We start from the raw sequence: 25727 nt of genomic DNA, 5'->3' as shown, positions 1-25727 counted from the left end.
CAAGAGGCGGAATGGGTAAGGACCCGGTATGAAGAGTTGAGCCTGATTGAGGAAAAGAGGCTGGCGGCCATCTGTCATGGGCAGTTATACCAGCAACGGATGAAGCGTGCTTTTGACAAGAAAGTGCGACCTCAGGTGTGTCACGTAGGTGATATGGTGCTGAAAAGGATCCTTCCTCCTCAAAACGATCGAAGGGGCAAATGGACACCGAATTATGAAGGTCCATTCGTGGTCAAGAAGGTTTTCTCTGGTGGAGCCTTGTTGTTAACGACCATGGATGGCGAAGATTTTCCATCCCTTGTGAATGCGGACGCAGTTAAAAAATACTTCGTGTAAAAAGACCCGCTGGACGAAAAGAATAAAATAGTCCAGGCAAAAATGGGCATCCCGGCGAACCGAAAACAGAAAGAAAAGGTTCGGGCAAAAATTAGGGATAAAAATGAAAAAATGTACACCCGGCAAGTCGAAAACCTGAAAAGGCGACTTGGGCAAAAATGGGTATCCCGGTGGACTGAAAACCCGAGAGGGCGGTCCAGGCAAAAGAGGGATTGAAACGAACAACTGCGTCCAGCATGATCGTTTGCACTCTAGTTAAGGCATTATGGATAATACCCGGTAGGGATCAATCAGAAGCGTCTTGTTCAGAAGGCAGAAAGCACGGAGAGTCTGAGGACATATGGGGTGTAACCGAGTTGGAACTCGATGAGATCACGGGTTTCACATTGCCATTAGGATAGATTTTTCCTTTTGTGCAATTACCTCTTTTCAGGAATTGCTTCCTTTGTATTGCTCAATTTGAGCCACACACTTTTCAATCAATAAAATGCATATTCAGTCAAATAATTTTGTTTTTCATTACCGCTTTGATTGCAAAAACATCCAGATATTTTTGATAAAGAATCTTGCATTTTAAGACATACAGGTCCCTTCCAATGCATGTTTATAAGATTGAAAGCTTGAAATCTTATTTGGAAGGTTGAGTGACCCAAGTGTTGAAATCTTGACACGCCTGGGGCACGGTTTTATCTGACGATCTGTTTTGCAGGAACTGTTATGTATGTTCACTCACTTGCAGGTGGTGATGTGGAAGCTGTTGTAAACAAATCCCCATGGAGTCCAATCGGGGACGAATGAATATGAAGGGATGACGGAGAAGACGTTGAGACGTACGACGATCCTTGAATGATATCAAGAAGACTCTTCAAAGTCGGAAAATTGAAGTCTGTATAATCCCAGGAGTACGCTCTTCGTAGGGTGTGGAGCGATTGGGGGGTACAAGATGATGGAGCAGAAAAGGTCCAGACGAGTCTGGGAATTCTCAAAAGTGGAAAACTGATGCGAGATTGGGAGGTGGATACCAGGGTTCGACGAGTCGACGGGTGTTCTATACCAACTTTTCTCATTTCCCAACTAAGTCCCCAAACAGAATTAAAGGACCAACTCCCCAGCAGATCCAAGGTCTGTGACTTCCCCAACCGAGTCAAGATGGTTCCCCGGCAGGTTTAAAACGGTGTTTCCTCAGCAGCCAAACCTGAAGGTTGCTATTCCCCGAGTGGAGCGGGTTTCAATGAAATATATCTCCAGCAGTGTTCATCCTACTAGTGGATTGGACGAGTTTCCGTAGCGGACGGATTTTTGCATCCCCAGCTGAGTGTATCCTACGTGTGGATTGCATGGGTTGTCCCCAGCGGAGTAGTATTCGCTTCCCTAGCAGGGTCAGGATGGTTATCCCCAGCAGGTGTCAAATCAATGCTTCCCTAGTCACCAGGTTGCTGTTTTCTCAGCAGAGTATCTGTGAGCATTTCCCCAGTAAAGTCGTCAGGTATCTGTGAGGGTTTCCCAAAGCAGAGTCGGGATTGATATCCCCAGCAAGTCAAAGATTGTTGTATCCCCACAGAGTGTTGGTGGTTCGTATCCCCAGCAGTTTCCCGAGCGGATTGGGTGCAAAGGAGGTTCTTCCCCAGCAAGGGTTACCTTTTCCAGCAGCAGCAGTGCTATTCCCCAGCAGGGTGGAGTTAGAGCAATGTCGAGTTCCTCAGCAGAGTGTCTCGTGCTCCCCAGAAGAATCCCTTGAGGGGGATATTTTTTATGCATTCATCATGTAGATAAGCATAGCATATCGCATAGAAAAAATAATAAATCGCGTAGCATTTCCATGAGTATGGAGCATTACGCAGAAAAAGATCATGCATCATTGTTGCAAGCATAGAGCTAGTCTCAAGCCGTGGTTACCGTTTGAGAGGTGGTTGTGCCAGAAAGCGAAGATGTTACTCCGAGGAGTTTAGCATCACGACGTCAGATCAGCAATGTTCCCCAGTAGTGCGATATTGGAGGAAATGTTTCTGTCGGACAGAGATGGAAATAACATCAAAGGACGTTACGCGATCAGCGCGATTCAAGCCGTGGTTACCGCTTGAGGATTGGTTTTGCCGGACAGTGAAGACGATACTCCGAGGAGTTCAGCATTGTGAGTTTGTGAGCAGCAGTATTTCCCAGTCATCAGTAAGTGTCTGGTCGAGTTTTCTTTGATGTCCTGTAAAACATCATCGTCCGATGCCAGTAAACGTCGAGTTTCTTCCCAGTCATCAGTTAGTGTCTGGTCGATCATTGTTTGATGTCCTGTCAACATCCTTATTCGATGTCCTGTCAACATCCTTGTTTGATGCCTGTCAACATCATTGTTTGATGCCTGTCAACATCATTGTTTGATGTCCTGTCAACATCATTGTTCGATGTCCTGTCAACATCATTGTTTGATGTCCTGTCAACATCCTTGTTTGATGTCCTGTCAACATCATTATTCGATGTCCTGTAAACATCATTATTCGATGTCCTGTAAACATCATTGTTTGGTGTCAGGTAAACATCATTGTTCGATGTCCAGTAAACGTCGAGTTTCTTCCCAGTCATTAGTCAGTATCTGGTTGAGAGTGTTACTCTGAGGAGTTCAGCATCACGACGTCAGATCCGCAGTGTTCCCCAGTAGTGCGATGTTGGAGGAAATGTTTCCGTCGGACAGAGATGGAAATGATATCAGAAGACGTTACGCGATCAGCGCGATTTCGGGGTTCAAATGGAGAAAAGAAATGCTGAGGCATGTTCTGGGGTTCAAATGGAGAAAAGAAATGCTGAGGCATGTTCTGGGGTTCAAATGGAGAAAAGAAATGCTGAGGCATGTTCTGGGGTTCAAATGGAGAAAAGAAATGCTGAGGCATGTTCTGGGGTTCAAACGGAGAAAAGGGGATACTGAGGTATTTTCTGGGGTTCAAACGGAGAAAAGGGGATACTGAGGTATTTTCTGGGGTTCAAATGGAGATTGGAGTTGAAGATTATATCCGGGATGAGGTCCGCAGGATTGTCTTCTGTTCATGTGTCACCTTAGACTCTGGCTGAGGCCAATGGAGGTCGTTATAGGTGTCTTCTGAGGAAGAGATGCACATGCTACCTTCCTTTTGTGAAGGTATACCCTCTGACATGTCGCCCTCAGAGTGGTTTGGTGTTATTTCCGTCATTGTCAGCGGAATTATCACGAGAGATTGGAGATCGGGGTTCAAATGGAGAAAAGAAGATGTTGAGGCATTTTCTGGAGACGGGGTTCAAATGGAGAAAAGAAGATGTTGAGGCATTTTCTGGAGATGGGGTTCAAATGGAGAAAGGGAGATGTTGCGGCATTTTCTGGAGAACAGGGTTCACATTGACGATTGCGAGTCATCGTCAGGCGACTGGGGTTCAAATCGGAGAATGGGGTTCATTATTTGGCAAACAGAAGAACGGGATTCAAATGCGGTGATCTGAGGATCATTGGCGCAAAAGAAAATTTCGGGGTTCAAATGCAGAGATCCGAGGATCGTTTGCGCAGAGAAGAATTTTTGGGGTTCAAGAATGCGGTGATCCGAGGATCATTTGCGCAAGAGAAAATTTTGGGGTTCAAGAAAATGGAAAAAAATAAAGAAAATCTCGGGGTTCAAGAAAAGCATAAAAAAGAAGAGAGATGATAATCCCGAGCGGACGTGTGGTGATCAGACCATGGTTATCCCTGTGTTACCATTTATTTTGGTATCCAGGTCGACGTTTTTGAGTTTGTTTCTTCGCCGATTCTGACAGGCGTTGCTGATTTTCCCGATCAGAGTGCAAATTGTTCGTCTGTTCTTGGTATTCAATCACTCTTCATCCTGATCATCTGAAAGCCGAGGCTATTCATATCGACAGGTTCACAGTGGATTGAATAGGGGCAGCTGTAACACCTCAAAATTTGCCCTCCTCTCTTGGGACTAGCATTAACATATGTGCATATCATTTTAGGTCATTAAGCATTGCATATTGCATATCATGTGGTTACATTGTGCAAGTCATCCTCACAAGTCTTGATCAGAAGATGAAGAGGTCATGGTGCAAGCTAGGGTTTCATTGGACTGGTCATTGATCATCTGAGGATGTGGAGGTCCAAATTAGGGTTTCATGGTTCTCAAAGGATTTGGTCTTCATCTTGATTGCAATGATTCATCATCATCATCATGGTTTGTCATCATCAAGTGGTTGAAGCAGATTCCTTGAGATTAGGGTTTTGACCACTGGTCAACCCTAATCAGTTGCATTGGGCCAATCAGGGCATGATCAGGAGATGGGGTCTATGATGGCTATGGGGTTCATAATATGATTATATTGTGCTTATTGAGGCTAGGGTTTCACCCTTGAGCCATTTCATCAGAAATTGGGGCTCAGTTGGATCAGTGCATTGCCAAATTCATCTATCAGTTGAAAAAGTCAACTGTGGTCAACTGTGCATGATTTTATGGATTTGGAGGTGGGAGAGAGTTGGATACACTTCATTCATGTTGGAACAAGTGTTATTTGACTTTTCAAAGCTTAAGAATGGAGAAAATCAAGTCAGGACAAAAATTGCCAAAAATAGAAAGTGACTTGTAATGGAAGTTTCCAAAAATGGAAAGCTTTTGACCTCAAGACCACGTGTCCAAGAATGCTTCAAATGAAAATTTGTTCAACATGAAAGTTGTAGATCTTGTTCTCACCTTTCTAAAAAGTCCAAGAACTTAAAAATCCCATGTATGGTTGGCAAATTATAGCTCAGTGAATTTCAAAAATGACCCATAATCAGGAGGCCATAACTTCCACATGGATTGTCCAAATTGGAAGTTCTTTATATGCACAAACTCCATTTGACATGTACTTTCATGGTGCATAATTGGATTTTCTCAAAAATGGTCAATGCAAAAAGTCAAATTTCAATTGGACAGTTAAATGAACCAGGGGCAAAATTGTCCAACTTGAGAAATAATTGGAATTTTTGAGTGGGGATTTTTGCAACACTTCATAAATGGAATTTGAAAGTTGTTGGAATCATCACAACATGCCAAGGCTTCATGGTTTGAAAAATGGCTTTTGAAATGAACTTGAATAATTGAATACATAGCCATCACATGTGGAATTTCCAAAATACACATCCAATGAGCATAAGCCAAGTTGTAACAGCTCACACATGTCATTTTGAGAGTGTGTGAGCTGTCCATGAGGTGGCAATGAGCTGGCATATGTAGTTACAATTTTGCCCTTGCTTGAAATTAACACATTTCACTAACACATTCCAAATGATTAATTAGTGTGGTTAAACGTGGATTAAGCAAGCATATATAATCCTAATCACAACTAAATCATAACAGAATGCACCAATCCCAAAATCAGATCTCAAATTCCCTCCAAATTCTCAAGAATTCTCAAGAACACCAAAACCAAAAATTGACAAGAACTCTCTCATTTCTTGATCAATCTTCGAAATTCTTTGTGCTGCAAACTCCTCTCATCATCATCTCCATCTGTTTTTGGACATTGGATCAAAAGGAGCTGCCATTCTCGACTGTACCTACAAGCTCCATCAATGGTGAATTCAAGTTTCATGCACTAGGAGCAAAAGCAAGTGAACCTGAACGCATCAATCACCTTCCACAAGCCTCTACTGCATCTGTTTGAGGAGAAATTGCTCGAAGAACATCAAGAACATCACTGCAATTTCCAGGTGTGCAAAATTCGAATATCACGATTCTTCAATTGCTTGTATGCGTTTTGTAGAGTGAAGAACATAGATCGTAGTGATGTGTTTAGTTTTGCAAATGGATAACTGTAGGCTGAGATATCTGGATTTGAAAGTATGATGTGAAACCCTAATTTCATCGATCCGTAGGATTTAGAAACTTGTAGGTTAAATCATTGACATATTTGGACTCCTTGTTCTTAGACGGTTCCATTGACTATTCATTTGTTCATTTTGGTGATGATTCGTGGATCTTCATGTTCATGCGTGTTCTTGTTAATTCTGAGCGAAAACGATGATGAAATGGTGTTTGATCCGAAATTGTGTTTGAATTTTCAAATAAGAAGTTTCCCGCGCCTGTTTGAAGTATTTACAACTTTGCCATTAATGAAAACCAATTTAATTTATATAATTCAAAAAAAATTGTTAAAAATCATAAAACACTTTAAAAAATTCATAAAAAATGTTTTAAAAATCAGAAAAATATGTGGATTTTTTTTGTTGACTTCCTAATTGACTGTAGAATTTTATTGACCTATTGATTGAAGTTTTGCATGGTGAATTTTTAGATTGACTTAGGGTTGATTAACATGTGTGCCATTTTGATACATTGTGCCATTTTGATTGTGAAATCCTCATGTTTACAAAGAAATGCTTGAAAATTTTTGTGATGATTGTGGACTGGCTAATGGTGATTTACATGTAAATTTCATGAATTTTGGATTCCTGGTGTTTGAGTTATGAATTTTGGAACCTAGGTGTGACAATTTGTGTCACACCTCATTATGTCAACTTGCTGGATTTATTTGAATGGCTTAGGCTTGTTAGAATGATGTGAAATTTTGCAGGGATGTTCATTAACATGTTAAGATGCTATGTGTATTTTTCTGGATTTTTCCATTGCATTTTCAATTTGATTGCTATTTTTCATTTCTGTTGGTCAAATATGCAAGCTTGTGTGACATAGGTTGGTATTATCTTTGTGAAATGCTCATATGGTATTGAATGAACATGAAATTTGGTGTGCTGGTTATAGACATATGATAGGACATGATGCTTTTGGTCCCACTCATTTCTTTACTGTTTTCATTGACTTGTGAATTTTTGAAGTGAATGCATGTGTTGATGTTGTGATTTGGCTCATATAATTGTGTCTGTTTTTGTTGATTTTCATTGACATGGTTCCCTTTGCCCAATTGAGCTAAAATTTGACATGCCATACCTTGAATATGTCCTGTTTAGGTGTAAATTATTTGAGGATTTTTGGAATTGTTTTGATATGGAATTTAATGCAATAGTTCTGTTTGGATGTTTGGTGTTCCATTTGAACTAGTTTGATTTGTTTTGTGCATAAAAGGAACATGATGAATGATATGGACATGGGACTAATTGTGTTGGCTTTTGTTTGACATTAATTTGACTTTGGTTGGATATCCCTTGCTGTTTAGGAATTTTTCTTGCCTTTGGACCCTAGGCTTGGCCTAGTGGTCTAGTTTCTAACATTTGATTGAGTTTTCAGGATGAAAAGGTGCAATGCTTATGGAGAATGATCCAAGTCAATTCAATTGATGTTGTTTGATGTTTGTACACTAACATAACTTTGTTTTGTAGGTTGTGAAGTTTGGGCTTGAGCTCATAGCTTGCCTTTGTTGTGCATTAGTTTGTATAGTCTGACTGATTAATACTTGCTGTTTATTTTTGTCTGTCTGAGTACTAACTGTGTTTGACTGTTTCCAGGTACTTTTAGTTGCTCAGTTCCTTGTGAACTTTTGCTTTGCTTTGCTTAAGCAACTTGCATTGAGGTATAACTTCCTAACTTCATGTAGTCTGGAGACCCGGTCTGTTATTTGACCGGGCAAACTGTCTGAAGTCCTCCTTAAGAGGCGATGCTTGTGGTTGTTTACATTTGTGCCAAGCAGGTGAAGTCCTTAATCAAGGCAATTGGTGGAAGGTAGGGATATGCAATCTATCCCCCACTATTCTGTGAGTCGTCCCTCTGCTCACACGGCTGTGTGTTGATGCATTGGGACACAAACCCAAGATCTGTGCTGTTGCACAATCGAGTCAGAGTCTTCGAGCGTAGAAGGGTCCCTCCATTCTGGACCCACGCTCCCTTGTCTAAAAGCTCTCCCTGGTCAGGGATAAGAGCTGTGAGGTTTGATCCTCACTTCACCTTTCATCTGCTTCACCTTAGCCTCGTAATGGCAAGGTTAAGAGCAAACACAGCCCGTACAGATGACTTGCTGAGGCAGTCAAACCTATTGTGTGAGCCCACTTGTTTGGTTATAGTGCGTGCTATGTGGATATCTGTTTGAGATGCTTGTTCTCATTTCATGTATGCTTGAATTATTTTGTATGCTTGTATGCTTGCTTCTTTCCTGGATAGGAGTAGTTTGCTTATGCAAGTAGGATAGAAAACTGAACTTAGGGTAACGATGCATGACAACACTAGGCTCGAGTCCAGCTCCCTAGTAGTGTGTCTTCCCCTGGTTTCTGGCTAGTAATTCAGTCCCTTTCAGGGGAACTACATCGCCCTGATCCTTGTTCCAGACGAGGTATGTAGGCAGGTGGTCGTGCGAGACCACTCCGGGCAACCTTTTTCTTTTTTGCGTGTGTTTACCTGTTATCTGATTGTGTTTGGCTCGGATGCCGACGTAAGTCCAGTAATTGGCTGTCGGGCTCCACGTTTGCCGTTTTTGTGTTTTGGTTCGGATGCTGACGTAATTCCCTCGAGTGGTTGTCGGGCTCCCTGTTTGCCATCTGTTTGTGCGTTTTGTGTTGTTTGGCGTGCGTGAGCCGAACTACAGTGGCTCTGATTCTCGTTCCAGACGAGATATGTAGGCATAGGACGCGATGTCCTATCGAGCTCCCTTCTCTTAACCCCACCTGCGTTCCCTGTGTGTGTGTGTGATGTTTTAGCAACCTTTTCTTTTCTTAGAACGTGGATCCCGTCGAGTACGACGGACGTGAGGGGTGCTAATACCTTCCCCTTGCGTAACCGACTCCCTTACCCTTTCTCTTTGGTCGCAAGACCATTTCCTTTCCAGGTTTCTCTGAGCGTTTCCTTTCCCTATCTTGGGATAAATAACGCGCAGTGGCGGCTCTGTGTTGTGTTTTTATTTGAGTCCCGCCGGTTGTTTTTTCGCGGATGCGACAATAGGTTTCACAAAGAGTAACTTCGATCATTGTGTCTATTTTAGGTTCTCACCAGAAAATTCACTTGTCATCTTATTTCTATATGTATATGACATCCTCATAGCATGAAACCTCGTCGAAGAAGTAATGAACATGAAGGCTGAACTCAACCACGAATTCGATATGAAGGACCTTGGAGCTGCAACCAGGATTCTGGGTATTAACATCAAGAGAGATAGAAAGTAGTTGACATTATTCTTATCTCAATAGTCATATCTAAGTAAGATTCTCAACGGGTTTGGTATGTCGAACATAAAACCTATTATAACACTAACAAATCAATAATTCAAGCTGAGTATAACTTAAGTTCTTAATACTGAAGTAGAAAGGGCCTATATGGATAGCATTACATATGCTAGTATAATGGGTCCTTTGATGTATGTTATGATGTGTACCATGCCAGAAATAGCTTATGCGGTAAGCTTTATAAGTAAGTACATGGCTAACCCTGGAAAATCTCATTGGAAAGCTTTGAAATGTATCCTAAGATACATAAAAGGATCCTTGAGCAGAGTCCTGATTTATGGTGGAGCCAGAGGTCAAGATGACCAAAGGGAAATCGAAGGATTTATGGACTCTAACTATGCAGGATGTATGGACACCAGAAAATCTCTTACTGGATATATTTTCACTATGTTTGACACATCAACTAGTTAGAAAGAAACACTTCAGAACGTTGTATCTTTATCAACTACTGAAGTGGAATACATTGCCCTCACTAAAGTTGTAAAAGAAGCATTGTGGCTTGAAGGTTTTGCCAAGGAGCTGAAACTTCAAGGTCAAGCAATCATGTTAAATGTGATAGCCAAAGTGTCATACATGTGTCGAAGAATTCAACTTATCATGAAAGGACAAAACATATTGATGTTAGGCTTCATTTTGTCAAAGAGAAAATTGAAAGGGAAGAAGTGACGATGATGAAGGTTTTGATCGATCACAGTGTCGTTTATATGATCACCAAGTCATTGACAAGTTACAAGTTCTTCCATTATATGCAATTGATAAAATTGTATGATGATATCTAGTATGTTTCATGGTTTGTAGTTAGTTCCAAGGTGGAGATTTGTAGCTTTGTTGTTAGAAGCTAGTTAGATCTAACTCAAATGCAATAGATGTAGTTGTACTTCTTCGACAGAGTCGAAAATTGGAAATTATTGTAATTGAAGTATGTGCATGTGTATTGTAGCATTTATCATGTATGTAATAGTTGTGTATGTCATAAAATTGTTTAATCTCCATATATTAGATACATATGTTAGCAGTGCTCTCTCACTTTGTAAGGAGAGATGGTTGGTGATTCACTTGTAAACAAATATCTCTCTTTTTGAAAGTGAATGCAACTCTTGTTTAAACCATCTTTGCTATCTTTTCTTTTAAATGTATCTATGTAGCATATTCCAAAATGAACCATACTCTCATAAACTAATTTATAAACTTCACTCCATTCACAAAAATGTGAAATTCTTGTTTGTTTTTCTCTACGTTCCAATAGTGATGCAAAGAAAAAAATATTAAAGATATGTGTCAAAAAACCTAAAATAAAAACTTCTTGATAAGAATCATGCACTCAATTTAGAACACGGGTTAACATGACCCGTACATTTTTATTTTACTATTAATATATTTTTATTTAAGTTTTACTCGGTGTTATGAAAGATAAAAAATGATTTTAAACTAATTTTTATATAAAAATGTACTTTGTGAACATTTACTTACAAAATAGACACAATAAATAAATGTCCATTATATACTTTTTCAAATATCTAAGAAAATTACAAATGGAGGTTATAAAAATGGGAGGGATGTAATTTATATATAGTAGTAATATTTTTTTGTTAAAGACTATACCAATGAAATTCAAAGGAAAATATTTATCTTTTCAAACACTTGTGTCAGAATGAAGAGCTATGTCAGTGCATAAAACTCCCCAACCTTTGAAAAAAAAAAGTGTTGTAGCCGTTTCTTTTGACAAAACTCTCTTACATTACAGAAAACAACTTGACAAGAGACTGATTCTGCAACTAGGAATGCAAATTGCATGTTCATAATCTTAGAACAAAGAGCCAAGAAACATAATCTCATAAACATGACAACATAATTGAATGTACATAACCATAATAATAATAACAACATTGTCCAATAGGTCACTTAGATAAATAATCTAGGACCAAACATGAACACTAGCTAAGCATTAATAATATTAATTTAGTTAAAATTAGCTTAACAAGAATGTGAAATAGTAGTACTCAAAAGTCAATGAGACTGTGGTGGAATAACAGAACAAAGCTCAATTGATCCATAATGAAGCAACTCCTCAATCATTTGTTCAATGTGATCTTCTTCAAGAGGCTTGAAAAATTGCTGAGAATTTTCAACTTTAACTTTCTTGAAAACCCAATTTCCCTCTGAGTTTTTCTCCTCTTCATCATGTCTCATAGTAGTGTGAGTGTCAGATTCCTCACTGTTTTTCACAGGAACATTGTTTGTGGAAATGGTGAGAGATTCTGCAGATTCTCTCTGAGGTTGTTGTTGATGAGATACTGGTCGAGTGATTTGCAATGAAGCAATGTAGCATCTGTGGAGTTTAGCAGTTAAAGTTGCTGAGAGAAGCTTGGAAGATGATGATTGAGACACGTTTGGATTGTAAGGGAAATTTGTTCTTGCTCTTGTTCCGCACATTAGTCTCGCTGCTTCGTCGTAGGCTCGTGCGGCATCCTCGGCTGTTTCGAAAGTTCCGAGCCAGATTCTTGTTTTTCTAAACATAATAAGAAAATGAAACATGTTTCATCAGGTATTTTACAAGGAAATGTGAAATGTGTGTAAACTTAAAGAGTGCGAAAGTAAATTAAGTATATTTTGATCTGCAGTGAGTTTGACAGAATCACGACTATTATGAATGACTTGTAGACTTACAGAATGGGGTGGCGGATTTCGGAGACCCAAGAGCCCCAATGCCTTTGTCGGACGCCGCGGTAACGCTGTTGTGGTCTGGCCATGTTAGGGAAACAAATGTTTTGTTTTTCTGAGAAAGTGTTTTTGAGTGATGTTAGAGAGTTTTGAAATCAAGAGGAGGTGATGGAGAAGGAGGAAGGATGGGTTTTTGTAGTTGGTTTTTTTCAATTGTGGCACTTTTTCTAATGGATCTGCCAACAATTTATTAAGGGAGGAGGATGGTCCCACATGGGATTTTTTGTGGTCTTTGTTATTTTTCTTTAGTATTATAATTTTGACGCTATCGTAATTTATTCGATTAAATCAGCTCAGTTGATATCCGTATATGGATCAGAACATCTATATACAAAAATGCGAATGGATCAGAACATCCATTCATCCGCGACTTTCTATTTAGTAACATAAACTGAACTCTGGACTAACAAATATACTAGTTGAATTATCGCATTCACTCGATTAAAATTAAGATGGATGATAGATTCTTCTCATGTGAAAACTGATCCTTAGGAAGCAATTTATGGATAATGACTGGTTTGTAGCTTTCTTTTTGTATATATGTGTCATGTGTGAAAGATCTTTGAACAAATCCATCTCAAATAGTATAAATTATAAATTTTCTTGATGAAATTATTTTTATAGATCAAGTTGATTTTGAGGTTCTCTGTTACTTTTTACCAGACAATATCATGTTTTAGACTTTGGTTGAGACCAAGATCCCATGTTGCAATAATTCTCTGTTTAAACATACTGTTTACGGTTGGATTTGCTTAACCAATATGTTTTGTATGTCACTGTTTCAATTTGAATTTTATAACTGAGTCAATTGCAAGTTGGGGCACATTGATTTAAGATCAAAGATTCTTGGACCATCATATATAATTACCCTAGCCTATTAAATGATTTGATCAAAGTTTCTTCATTATTATCAATATATATATACTCAACAAACATATGAGAGAAACAAAACACTCTTCTATGTGGGTCATGGAGGCATCAAATGCAGACTTTCTTCACTTTCAGTCATCTTGTTGAAGTAAAACACATAGAGGTTATTATGCGATGGTGTTGATCTAGAAAATTCAAATTCCTAATAATTCTGGTAGCCACTATACATCCATGTGCCAGAAGTTCATCATCATAAATGCTAAACGATAAAAAGTTATTCAAGATTTATAAAATCCTAAAACCATTCAAAGAGAAAAAAAAAATACTAGGCAACAAAAATAAAACACCAACTATTTTATCAGCTTAAAATGAAGCAGTTAATTATGAGAATTACTATATTACATGATCCTCGTTCTATGTGATTAAATTAAAATACTATTAATACCTTCTTATTTGTTTGAATAGAAACAATGATAGGGTCAATGTTATGCTGTTATTTTCTTCATGACTTATCACTAGTGTTCAACAACCTTTTAGCACAGTTTTTGTTGGCTTACATAACTGTCTATAAAGAATTGGAAGGTAAAACTGTTCAGCACTTACTTTTTGTTTCTTTCTAAACCTAATTAGGAAAAAATGAGAGAGGGAAAAAGAATAGAAAGGAGACAAAAAAAAGAACAAGTAACATGTAAGCCAAGGATTAAAAAAGATTAGGAACTTTATTTATTCTTTTAGTAAAGTGATAATAACCATAATCATCTCAAAATTTTGAAATTAATGATAAGATACAGTCATTTAATAGAAGTACTATTATGTAATGATAAGATACGGTGTCACCGCGATTTAATTTTAATATAGTCTGTTTTATACGTCCTCAAAATATTTAAAGTTTTTAAAATATATATCTTAATATCAGAATTAGAATTATGGTAATATTATTTAACCTAACAATTTTATTTTATGTCCATTGAACAAAGATTTTGTAGAAAATTAAGAACTTAATACATTATATTATCTATGATTTTTTTATAACTTTTTTCCTAAAATGGAGATTTAATTTGGTTTCCAGCTAACATCAAATTGTATGCACAAAAGGTCAAGAAAGTGAAATAAATATATAAACTTGTTTAGGACTCATACGCGTGAAATGGGTCCCATTATATAACATGGGTGATGGGAGCAAAAGTTATGTTTATCTAATTGATTAATTTAACTAATTAATTTGTATTATAAACTTATATTAATTTTCTCTTTAGGATTGCTTTGTTTGAGAGAAAAAAAATCTAAACTTCCCATGGTTTCGACACCCATCATGTCTTTGTCATCATGTGTGGACTATATTTCCCTTCACATGCAAACAATGTTCTTAATCCATTGAATCTAACAAAGTATATATGACAAAGGTGTGGCTTGTGGATATACTAACATGGGATTTCCTTTATAAAAAACTAATAATAAATTAAGTATATTTATGTCTTTTTTTATGAGTCCTAAATTGAACCAACACATGCATGTACATATACGACATTCCTCTATGTTGTTTTGTCTTTTTATTTGATTTGTTTGATATCTTCTCTAAGGTATTGTTAAATGAATATGTTAACATTTACATGTAAACTGCCCTTGAATATCCCTCACCCGATGAAGAAGAAGAATAAAAGTAAAACTTAAAATGAAGGTAGAGGTAATGTAAACTAGTTTTGATTGAATGTAAATGAACTCATTACAAGGACCCATTTTGCAGCTTATATATGAGTCAATGTTTAATGTCTAACCAACTTTATCTAACTTACATAAAAACATAACAACACTCTAATCAACTTTAACAAACTTACATAAAAACATAACAACATTCTAATCAACTTTAACAAACTTACATAAAAATAACAACCTTCACATAATAATAATAATAATAAATAATAATAATAATTATTATTATTATTATTATTATATATATATATATATATATATATATATATATATAACCCAAACACAACAGACTTTAAAGTCTTATGTCTATCAAGAAAATAAAAGAAATACAATCCGGTCAAATGAGAAAAACAAATATAAACACAAAAATAACAATCAAAAGCTAGTTGCTAGGAAACTACATAAAAGAACTCACTCTATGAAGCACCACCCAACAAAAAAATCAACTCACCACCAATAGACTAAAGGAGTCGTAGCAACATTGAAACAATTGAACATCTTTTGATCATGTCAGAACTCTTGATCAGCTAGAAGTTTAGACACGGGATAAGGTTTTGAAGGTAGTCAGAGAAAGAGAATGAGTTTAATGTTGATCGACTAAGAAATCAATGTCAAACAAAAAACTATTCTTATCTTCCATCTATTTCACGTTTGTTGACGAATCGGAAAAATTATTATCATTACACACAAATCAAATGGTCCAAACCACTGCATGTCAAGTCATATCAAAACCTCATTTTGACTTAACCTTAACTTCTAAAGATAAGAAAAGCTCAAAAAAAAAATCCTAGGCTACTTAGAAAGAGCCAACTACACTCATAATCACTTAAAGATCATATACCAAACACTAGAAGACAACTACTTAGGTACCACACACTTAAAGATCATTTAAAAATTTCAGGAGAAGAACACCACCTTAGAGGGAGCCTATCTACCCCAATTAATAGGGAGAGTAGGACTCACCTTAATAATTTGGCCTCAAAGAAATGAGTGAGGTCTACTTGGGCTTGATAAGTAGATGCCACCGAAAAGATTATATCTTTAAAGTGTCTTCAAACCCACCTATCACTCTCCTCACTAAACTAAACCTCTTCGAGAGCTAAAAAGAAATCAGAGACCAAAGATTCTTCATGGATGAAAAACGATCTCATCCATCTATGGTCCCAATAGATCCTCATTTCATCCCACTTCCATATCTCACCCGCAGTTATCTCTTGAATTTGGGAGATGGTGAAGAGTCTATGAAACCTAATCTTAAGAGGTATAGACCATATCCAAGGATCCTTCTAAAAGGATGTTTGAAGACGTGATCATACCTTCTTATCAAGCCTTCTCTCAAACCAGTTCAGAGGATCATCCTTTTTTGAGCTAAGAAGGTTCACTCCTTTTCACTTAGAGCAAGCAGTGCGAAGCCCCAAAGACCTGCCCTCACACAAATAAGAGACAAAAGAGGCACAATATCGGCCATAAAGGATATCAAACCAAATACCAGACTTACCGGTTAAAAGTTTTTACCTCTATTTGGCTAATAAAGCTAAATTAACTAGTCCAATATCTCTAACACCTAGACTTCTCAACTTATTAGGTTTGCACACATCATGCCACCTCATATAGGAAATCTTGGAATCCCTTTTCACGCCACCCCAAAGAAACCTCTAACGAACCCGACCTAACTTCTTCCACACTTTCACAAACATTTTTAAAAAAGATAGGAAGAAAACATGAAGAGCATTGAGAACATAATTGGGAAGAATAACTCTCCCTCTAGGCTAACATACTTATGATCCCAGGAATGAAGTATTTTCCATATGAGGTTAACTAAATATTCCCAGGTAGCTTCTACTCAAGGGTTGGCTCCTACCGACAACCCTATATACCTAAAAGGGAGAGTATCAATCTTGCAATAGAGGAAATGCCCATCTAACTCTAAAAAGGAAAGATCAATATTAATCTTAATTAAGCTACTCTTATGAAAATTAAACCTAATATCAAAATCTAGTTCGAACCCCCTCAAAATCGCTTTGATAGTCCACAAATTCCCAACCAAATGATCAACTAATACTAAGGTATCATTGTCATACTAAAGATGGAAGACCTCTAAATCAAATGAACCAACTTTAAACCCAGAAAAATTGCTAAGCTCCGAAGTCCTCCTAATTATAACATTAAGACCTTAAGCCACTAGAGCTAAGAGCAAAGAAGCTAGAGGATCATCGGTACCAGTTTCTTTTCTAGAAATTTAGCAGCCAACTTATAAAGAGATCCAATCAGGGAAATATGCCAAAAGTCTCCCAAAGAAAAAGGATTCTTAATTTTAGGAATAAGAGTCACAAAGTATGATTCAAAGTTATGGGGTAACGATGCAAAACGATGAAATTCAGAAATTAAAATACCCATATCTTCCGTCAACAAAATCCATAACTTTTTGAAAAATGAGAAATTAGACCCATTAGGACATGGATTGTTATTCTCATCACGCTAATACACAATCTCATCAACCTACCGAAGAAGGAAAAGGGATGTCAAGGCCAAATTATCTCCCATATCAATGGACCGAAAGGTCGCCCCGTCAAGTCTGGGATAATCTACATTAGGCTCTTTAAATCACTTATAGAAATGATTAAATGCCTCATGTCTAATTCCATCTACCCCTTTAATCCAACCATTTCCCACCTTGAGGGATAAGATCGAATTTCTTGTACTTCTACACTTAATTGAAGCATGGAAGAAACCCGAGTTGGAATATCCTTCCTTGATCCACTTAGCCTTCTCTCTTTGGGACAACTGAGAGTCCTTAGTCATAAGAAAATCCTAAAAGTCAACAATGGCTTTGACCTTGTGCCCACCTCCTTAATAGAAAGGACCTTATGATTGGCCAGCAAATCTAGATTCCCAACCGCAAGTCTGAAAGATTCAATTTGGGTATCCATATTAGAAAACAACTCGTTATTCCAAACTTTAAGATCTCATTTTGGAGATACAAGTTTTACCATAAGAACAAATGTCTTCCATTCCTCATTCGAATAACTAAACTAGGAATTAAGAACCAACTTAGGTAATCGGGGTGAGATAGTTGGTGGTTGTTGAACTAGAAAATCTTGGGACCCCCAAAATTGATTATCATACTTCAGAATGATCTGACAATGATCATAAACATCTCTAAGGAGTTCCCTCTATGTTTTATACCTCCTAGAGACAGGACGATTGTGATCTCACCTGACTCGCCTCAGAGAGATTGTCCAAATAGTGTTTATCAGGAACATTTGGCGCCCACCGATGGGCCTCGGTAAAACTTTCCCAGGCCTCACAAAATAATACATTTTCACCATAGAAATAGAATGTTTTGGTCATTTCCTAGAAATAGTGAATCTCGCAACCCACTAGACATGGCATAACTCCTTACAATTATGGAGAACTTGCGCCAGCAGAATGAATATTTATAGGAAAGTGTCCACACATTCCAGCTGTCACAAAACACAAAGGAGGATGAAGAGGGGAAGAAGCTCATTGATCCTTAGCATCTCTCAGAGATAATTTAGGGCGATCAAGTCCTAGAAAACTTCAAACCACCACCTTTGACGTCCTTCGATGGCAAGAGTGATCATCAGGAGCATATAATATAAATTATCAATCATATGGCAATAGTCGGGGGCTTCCGACTCCCTAAAATGCAAAATTATGGTGGGAACATTCAAAGATATGGCATTGCGTTGGTATATGAGTCTTCCTAGACTATCAATTACCGACTACCAATACCTGACTAGGAAGATGGTGCAACATTTTTTCGCCAGCAAACATAGAAAGGTGATTACCACCAGCTTGTTCAACGTCCTTTAGGGACCCTCCGAGTCCCCCAGAGAGCATATGGCACGGTTCAATTAAGAGACTATTAAGGTCTCATATCCAAATCAAGAGATGTTCGTATGAGCCTTCCAAAACGGCCTAAAAGCCAACCATTTTAATGAATCATTGGCGCAGAAGCTGACCACTAGCATGGATGAAGTCATTAACATAACAGAATATTATATCAAGGAGGAAGAAAGTAGTATGGAGAAAAGATCTTGGGATGTTAAAGAAAATATAAAATTTAGGCATGAAGGATTTGGCCCCAGTAAGGAACACCACAAGCATGGGCCGAGGGAAAGGTCAACAATAAAACCTTCCTAGAGGCCATATGATAACTTCACCAATAAATTTACTCCTCTCAATGCAAAACATGTTGACATTTTGCGAGAGGTGTATCATCTCAAGCTAATACCAGAACCTACTCGTCTCAATAGGTTCAATGATGTGCTAGGAAATGACGAAGAAGAATGGTGCACCTATCATTGTTTGAGAAGCCTCCATATTGAAGATTGCCACCATTTAAAAAGAGAAATCGAGATCCTGATCCAAAGAGGTCGGTTTACTTTGTCAGCAAAGTTCTCAAAGGAGCAAAAATTTGTTATCAAAAGATCGAACGATTATCTTTGGCAGTAGTCAGGAAACTCATATAGTACTTTTAGGGCCACCCCATCATAGTAAAGACAAACTATCCCATAAAAAAAATCCTGGAGAAGCCAAATCTAGCAGGCAGGATGACAGCCTGGGTGGTGGAACTGTCTAAATATAACATCATGTATGCACCAAGTAACAACATCAGGTCACGAGTATTGGTAGATTTTTGAATAGAGATGAGTGTGCCCACCATAGAAGAAATGCCCGAGTAGTGGGTCCTATCGGTGGACGGCCCGTCCAACCTAAAGGGCAGTGGAGCGGGGATATTATTAGAGGGACCAGGGGAGATGATATTGGAGCAAACTCTTTTTTTCAACTTTCAGGCCAGTAATAATCAAGCAGAATACAAAGTTGTGATTTCCGGTTTGAAGCTAGCCAGAGAAGTCGGGGTTTCACATTTACTGGTTCCCAATGACTTATAGTTAATCGCCAGTCAAATCATAGGAGATTATCAGACAAAGGATGCATTACTATTCAAGTATCTATAATGAGCTTTGCAATTAGCCAAGGGATTCATGAAATTTGAAGTATCACAAATTCCTCGGGAAGAAAACGCTGGAGCTGATTTGCTAGCCTGATTAGCCAACACCAAGGGCCATGGGTTAAATAGAATGGTAATCCAGAAAACTTTGGAAGCACCAAGCATAAAAATGGATAAATTCATGGTATTAGAAAATGCAAGGGGATGGATGACACCCTCCATCTAATACATAACCCAAGAGAAGCTTTCGGATGAGGAGATTGAAGCCCAACGCATCAAGAGGATATCTTCCTTATACCTCATGGTAGATGACCATCTATATAAGATGGGCAGATCTTTTTCGATGTTGAGATGCATCGCTGAAGAAGAAGTAGGGCTCATAATGAAGAAAGTGCATGAAGGAGTGTGCGGAAGTCATATTGGGGGGAGAGCTTTATTTGGAAAGATACTTATGGTCGGGTACTATTGGCTGAGTATGCTACAACACTGTGCATGGTTTGTAAATTCTTGTGAGAAATGTCAGATATATACTCCCTTCATACATTCTCCTGCTGAGTTATTGCATTCGTTAATATCCCTGTGGCCTTTTTACCAGTGGGGATCAAATATTCTCGGTCCCTGCCCTTTGACCGCCAGGCAATTAAAATTTCTTATAGTAGCAGTGGACTATTTCATCAAGTGGTTGGAAGTCGAGGTCGTATCTTGAATCATTGTAGAGAGGGTAAGACATTTTTATTGGATAAATATCATATGTCATTTTTGCTTACCAGGGATCATTGTATCCAATAAAGGCAGACAATTCACGAGCTCGTCTGTTATAGAATTTTTAAGGCACCTCGGCATTTAGAACCAGTTTGTTTCGGTCGAGCATCCCCGGGATAATGGACAAGAAGAAGCAACAAATAGGATCATCCTATCAGGAATGAATAAGAAGTTGGATGAAGAAAATGCGCTTTGGGCCAAGTACTTGTATGAGATCTTATGGTTTTATCATACTATTCCTTATTCAACCACTAAGGAAACACCCTTTTGAAAAGTGTATGAATCTGGTACTAGTAGAAGTCAATTCTCCAACCTGGTATAGATTAAAATTTAATGACGTCTTAACAAGGAAGGGTTGGACAACTTGGCCGACCTCATAGAAGAAATCATAAGAATGGCTCATGTGAGAGAATGTATAGCAAAATAAAGGATAGCCAAAAGGTTCAACACTAGAGTCCGGCCGAGAATTTTTCAAGAGGGTGACTTGGTTTTGAAGAAGATTTTCGACACATAAAAGAAGGGAAAACTTTCCCTAAACTGGGAGGGACCTTACCGGATCAAACAAAAGCTTAATAATGGAGCCTACAAACTTGAAAATTTGGAAGGAATAGAAATTTCAAGGGCTTGAAATGTTTCCAACCTTAAGTTTCATTATAGTTAATATTATATAGTGACATTATTAAATAAAGGTTGTGGGTAGCACTCTTTTCCCTTGCAAGGGCAAGGGTTTTTAATGAGGTACCCTCAATTTATATGTTCGTGTGTCGTTTTTAGTCTCTTACAGTAAAGTCAAGCTCGTCCCATAAGTGATAATGATAGTAGGCATTGCCGATGACATAAGAAATCGGCCACATAAATAAGAACCTCTTGTCGGGTTATGTTAATAAAACCTTTGTCCTAACGAAATTGGCCACGTAAATAAGAACCTTTGGTCGGGTTATATTAATAAAACCTCTTACCTAACAAAATCGGCCACGTAAATAAGAACCTTTTACGATCATGGTATTATTTATAAAAATTCAAAGGAGGATAACCATATTTACTTTCATTACTTTTATTTATGAAACAAAATGGAGCAACATGACCACTTTTATTACCATAACTAAATTTGAGAGTTTTATAAATCATTATAAGAGAAGTGTGAAGTTACCTCGTCTTCTTCGTGATTCATCGTGAGACAGATGTTTGCTTTTTTCTCAATTGAGGATTCCATGTCATTGTCATCCCAGACAATGTAAGCTTTCTTGAACTTTTTTTTATTTTTTTTTATTTTGGTTTCTTCTTTGGTTCTGGTTCCGAGGATAATTTGGTTTCATGTGTTCTTTCTTTCCATATAGTTCACATGTATGAATAAAATAATATCTTTCTTTATTTTTGTTTTTATCCTCTTGTTGTTTTTCATGATTCGTAAATCTTATGAAGTTTCAAAAAGTCTGCCGCATTTCTTCATCATAGTGATAATATTTTTCTTCTTCGACCTTAAGAGCTAAGCTTTTTTTCTTCTTGTCACATTCCTCATCATCTTCTAGTCTTTTTGCTTCAACTCCTATTCTTGCAATTTACCAAACAAAATAGCTAAATCCATGGATGACAAGTCCCTAGATTCATAAATCACGGTAACTTTAGGGTTCCAACTACGATTTAAGCATTTAAGAACTTTTATAACCAAATCCTCATTTTAAAATACTTTCTCTTGAGTTCTCATGTGATTCACAATTTGAATGAATCATTTTTGCATATCATAAATGTTTCCTTTAAATTTTATTATTAAAAGGTTATACTCATGGGTTAATGTGTTCATTCTAGCATTTTGTCCCTCATATGTTCCTTCATGGGTATTTTGAAGGGTGTCCCGCATTTCTTTTGTGGTTTCGCAGTGAGAAACACTAAAAAAACTCATCAAAACTAAGAGTGGTAATAATGATGTTTTAGCTTTCAGATTGTGCTGCATTTTTTCTTTTTCTTCTTTGGTTGAATCATCCATATCTTTGTTTACCATTACACCAATAACTTGATGTGCAGGAATAAACAGACCTTTTTCACAACTTTCAAAATATCATAATTCATCCCTTATATGAAGATTCTCATATTCTCTTTCCAAAAAATATATTATTCTTCATTAAAGGATATGGGCATGTCTAGTGCATCTTTTAAAGTCATTCCTACTCTTGGGACTATTAGTCTTATAACAAGAGCTAGGCTCTAATGCTACTTGTTGACTAAGTGACTCCAAATACAATAGTTGGTGAATTGTGATATTCAAAATTCATGATTAATTTATAATATTTTTACTCTTAAAATATTTATGCTAGAGGTTAAAAATAAGATAGAAGGATGAAGGAGGTGAAGAAAAATAAATGCAACATGAATAAGATAATTAACAAAAATTAAAGAGAGAAGAGTTTAGAGAGAGTGAACTAAGGATTTATAGATGTTAGGACTAACCATTTGGCAAAATCTTGTCCTTATGATTTTCCTCTTTAGAGTTCTAAAAAAAATCATATTTAAGGTTTTGTAGGATCAATCCACGAACCTTCAACAATCAAGCAGAGAGTTTAATATAGGTCGAGCTCAAGAACCTTCAACCAAATTTTTTTCAAGTTTATTTTGCAACCTATAAGTCTTAAAAATTATAGTTCTCAACAGAATCTCACTATTGAATAAAGCTAACAAGTCACAACATTGATTACAACAAATATCTCACAAGAGTCTTCGGTCTTTTGGCACTACGATAATCTTCACGAATAGCCTCAATGAAAATGGAGAGATAGAAGAATACTAGAAGGTTTCTCATCCAAATTTCGGTGTAAAATAAAATGAGGAGAAACCTTCTTTATATAGGAGAAATTTTGACTCAAAATGAAAATAATCCATAGGCCATTTTAATATTTTAATTGATTAACTCGAGTTGGTAATCGATTAAAACCTCTTCAAAAATGGTAACCTAATCCCAAAAAGGAAACCCTAAAGTGACTATATGCACTAATCGATTAAAATTTTTTCTAATTGATGAAGACGTCATTTACCGTGCTCTAACTGATTGGACCAAGCCCTTAATCGATTAGGCAGTATAAAAACTTTCCTAATTTGTTAAAATTACTCGTTAATCATATATACATAAGAATATATAGATTTTAAAGACATTTTATAAAATAGAAGTTTTTAAAAGCTTTTATGTGTGTGTGTATGTGAGCGTGGGCGCATGCGCGCGCGTGTGTGTGTGTGTGTGTGTGTGTGTGTGTGTGTGCATGTGTAAATGTGTGTGTGTGCATGTGTGAATGTGTATGTGTGTGTGCATGTGTGAATGTATGTGTCTGTGTATGTGTGTCTATGTGATTAACATAGTACATCAAGACTTACTCTTGAGATTTCACATTTTAACTTATCACTCTAAGATGGGAAGCGCAAAATCATGTGAGGTTTCACATTTTCACAACTTCAGGTATTCAAGTTCCCTTACTTGACACATCAATGGCTTTATCACTTCAACTAGAACTTGAATCTTCTGACTGATGAGGCTTGAGATATATTCTTCATCAGATGTCATCATCATAAGCTTTACTTTGACAGTTGGAATTAACTCCCTTTGTCACAGAGAAACCTTAGCATCCATAATTTGTTTGACCTATGGAGTTGTTACCTTCAAAGTTGTTGCTTCATCATTTGACATCATCAAAATCTAAATGATGTAGTACCAGTGATAAGTGGTTTTCGCATCATTATTTATAGTACTTTTTTCTTAGTATTTCTTTGCATTTTGTTCGATTTACTTCCAATTACCATGTTTTATGCTTTGGTTTCTTGTTATTTTCAAGGCCTAATGAGCATCCAAGACAAAGAGGGATAAAAAACAAACAAAACAAGGGAAAAAGACAAAAGACGATTTTTCTCCATAGTAAAACTAGAGGGTTTTTAAGGGTTGTAGCAGCATAAGACCCTAGGTTCCCTTTGGTTGCTTTCCCCATAGTAAAAACAAAGACCTACCACGGCCACCCGTAGCAGCTGCTATGGGTCATAGCAGAAGGGTGAGGGAAATCTCTTTTGTTTCCTTATTTAGATTGATTCTCCTTTATTGTGGCTCTTCGGCATTATTTGATTTGATGCAAATCTGATGTAATAGACATTGAACCATGGATTTTATACAACTTTTACTTTTTCTATAAGACTCATAGACTATTATGAGTTTTAGGGGGATCCAATTTTTACTCCATAAAGTTTTTACGTGTTCTTGTTTTCTTTTCCTCTGTACTCAAGTCTCAAAGGGAGCAATATTAGATCAAAAATTAATCTAAAACCAAGTTTTCTTATTCATTCTTATTCAATTGTTCATCTATTATAATTGTTTGATATGAATTTGAAGTTGAATACTGATTTGATTATGTTTTTCCTCACCATGAATGCGTAGTCCATTAGGGACTAGGGGTTATGGGTATTATCTTATGACCTCTTGTATGATCTGTCACTATCGATTACAAGAATTTCATCTTAAACTTATTTTATAATCTGAGTTCATGCATTCTAACTCCGTTATGAAAGTAAGGTGTCCTTAGGTATTAATCGTAGTCTGAAAGGATATGTGTCGATACCAGATCGCAGATTTTTAAACAATCAAGTTCAATACAACGAAAGCACTTGGAAGAATTTGAGAAAACTATATAGCTGGGAAAAAGTAACGAATCATCGACAAATAATTCGACCGTGCGAAAGTAGACGAATTATTTGTCGTCGATAGGGCAATGTGCTGATGAAAGTAGGCATTGCCCATATTTATCTATTTTCTATAATTTGTGTGGAATTCTCATAATAGAAGTGACATGGATCGTATGATTGTGTTAGAGTAAGAGTCATAACCCTAAGTCATGTTTGCCTCAATTGGAATTTAAGTGCTTTTTCATTTAAGTTGTTTTTACCAAAATCCATATTTTCGATTTCTCTAGATGTACACCGATAGGACGGAATTCGGTACTTAAGTCATTGGTCTTTGTGGTTCGATATCTTTTACTACTTCACACATATGTGCACTTGCGGCTACATCAACCAACAAGCACATAATTCCACAACTCTAATAGGTTTCACTTATTCATATTAGGGATCTTTCCATAACACCGAACATTTTACGATAGGCTTCTATTTTTACTTTGGTAGCTCTCTCATTTGCTGGAAAAGTAAATATAAAAAATGCATGTTGTATCAAGATCA

The 25727-nt window shown here is 37.1% G+C and overlaps 1 protein-coding gene across 1 annotated transcript; it reads right to left on the bottom strand.

Annotated features, from left to right (window-relative positions):
- Positions 1-11302: 11302 nt before the first annotated feature.
- LOC127087750 (protein PPLZ02) lies at positions 11303-12372 on the bottom strand. Its single transcript, XM_051028689.1, has 2 exons — positions 12155-12372; positions 11303-11996 (listed from the first exon to the last, which is right to left on the bottom strand). Exons 1-2 carry the CDS (start codon positions 12235-12237, stop codon positions 11495-11497), a joined length of 585 nt encoding a protein of 194 aa, XP_050884646.1. The 5' UTR covers positions 12238-12372; the 3' UTR covers positions 11303-11494.
- Between the last annotated feature and the right edge of the window lie 13355 nt (positions 12373-25727).

The sequence above is a fragment of the Lathyrus oleraceus genome, chromosome 5, assembly GCF_024323335.1.
Source record: "Lathyrus oleraceus cultivar Zhongwan6 chromosome 5, CAAS_Psat_ZW6_1.0, whole genome shotgun sequence".
NCBI lineage: Eukaryota > Viridiplantae > Streptophyta > Magnoliopsida > Fabales > Fabaceae > Lathyrus > Lathyrus oleraceus.
Note: the sequence above shows the minus strand (reverse complement) of the source record. Positions and strands in the feature narration are given on the sequence as shown.

Bases quoted from the DNA above. Each gene is read 5' to 3' on its own strand.
- LOC127087750 (XM_051028689.1), bottom strand. From the start codon at position 12,237: ATGGCCAGACCACAACAGCGTTACCGCGGCGTCCGACAAAGGCATTGG. The intron at 11,997-12,154 runs GTAAGTCTACAA...TATTATGTTTAG, and splicing joins GAAATCCGCCACCCCATTCT to AAAAACAAGAATCTGGCTCG.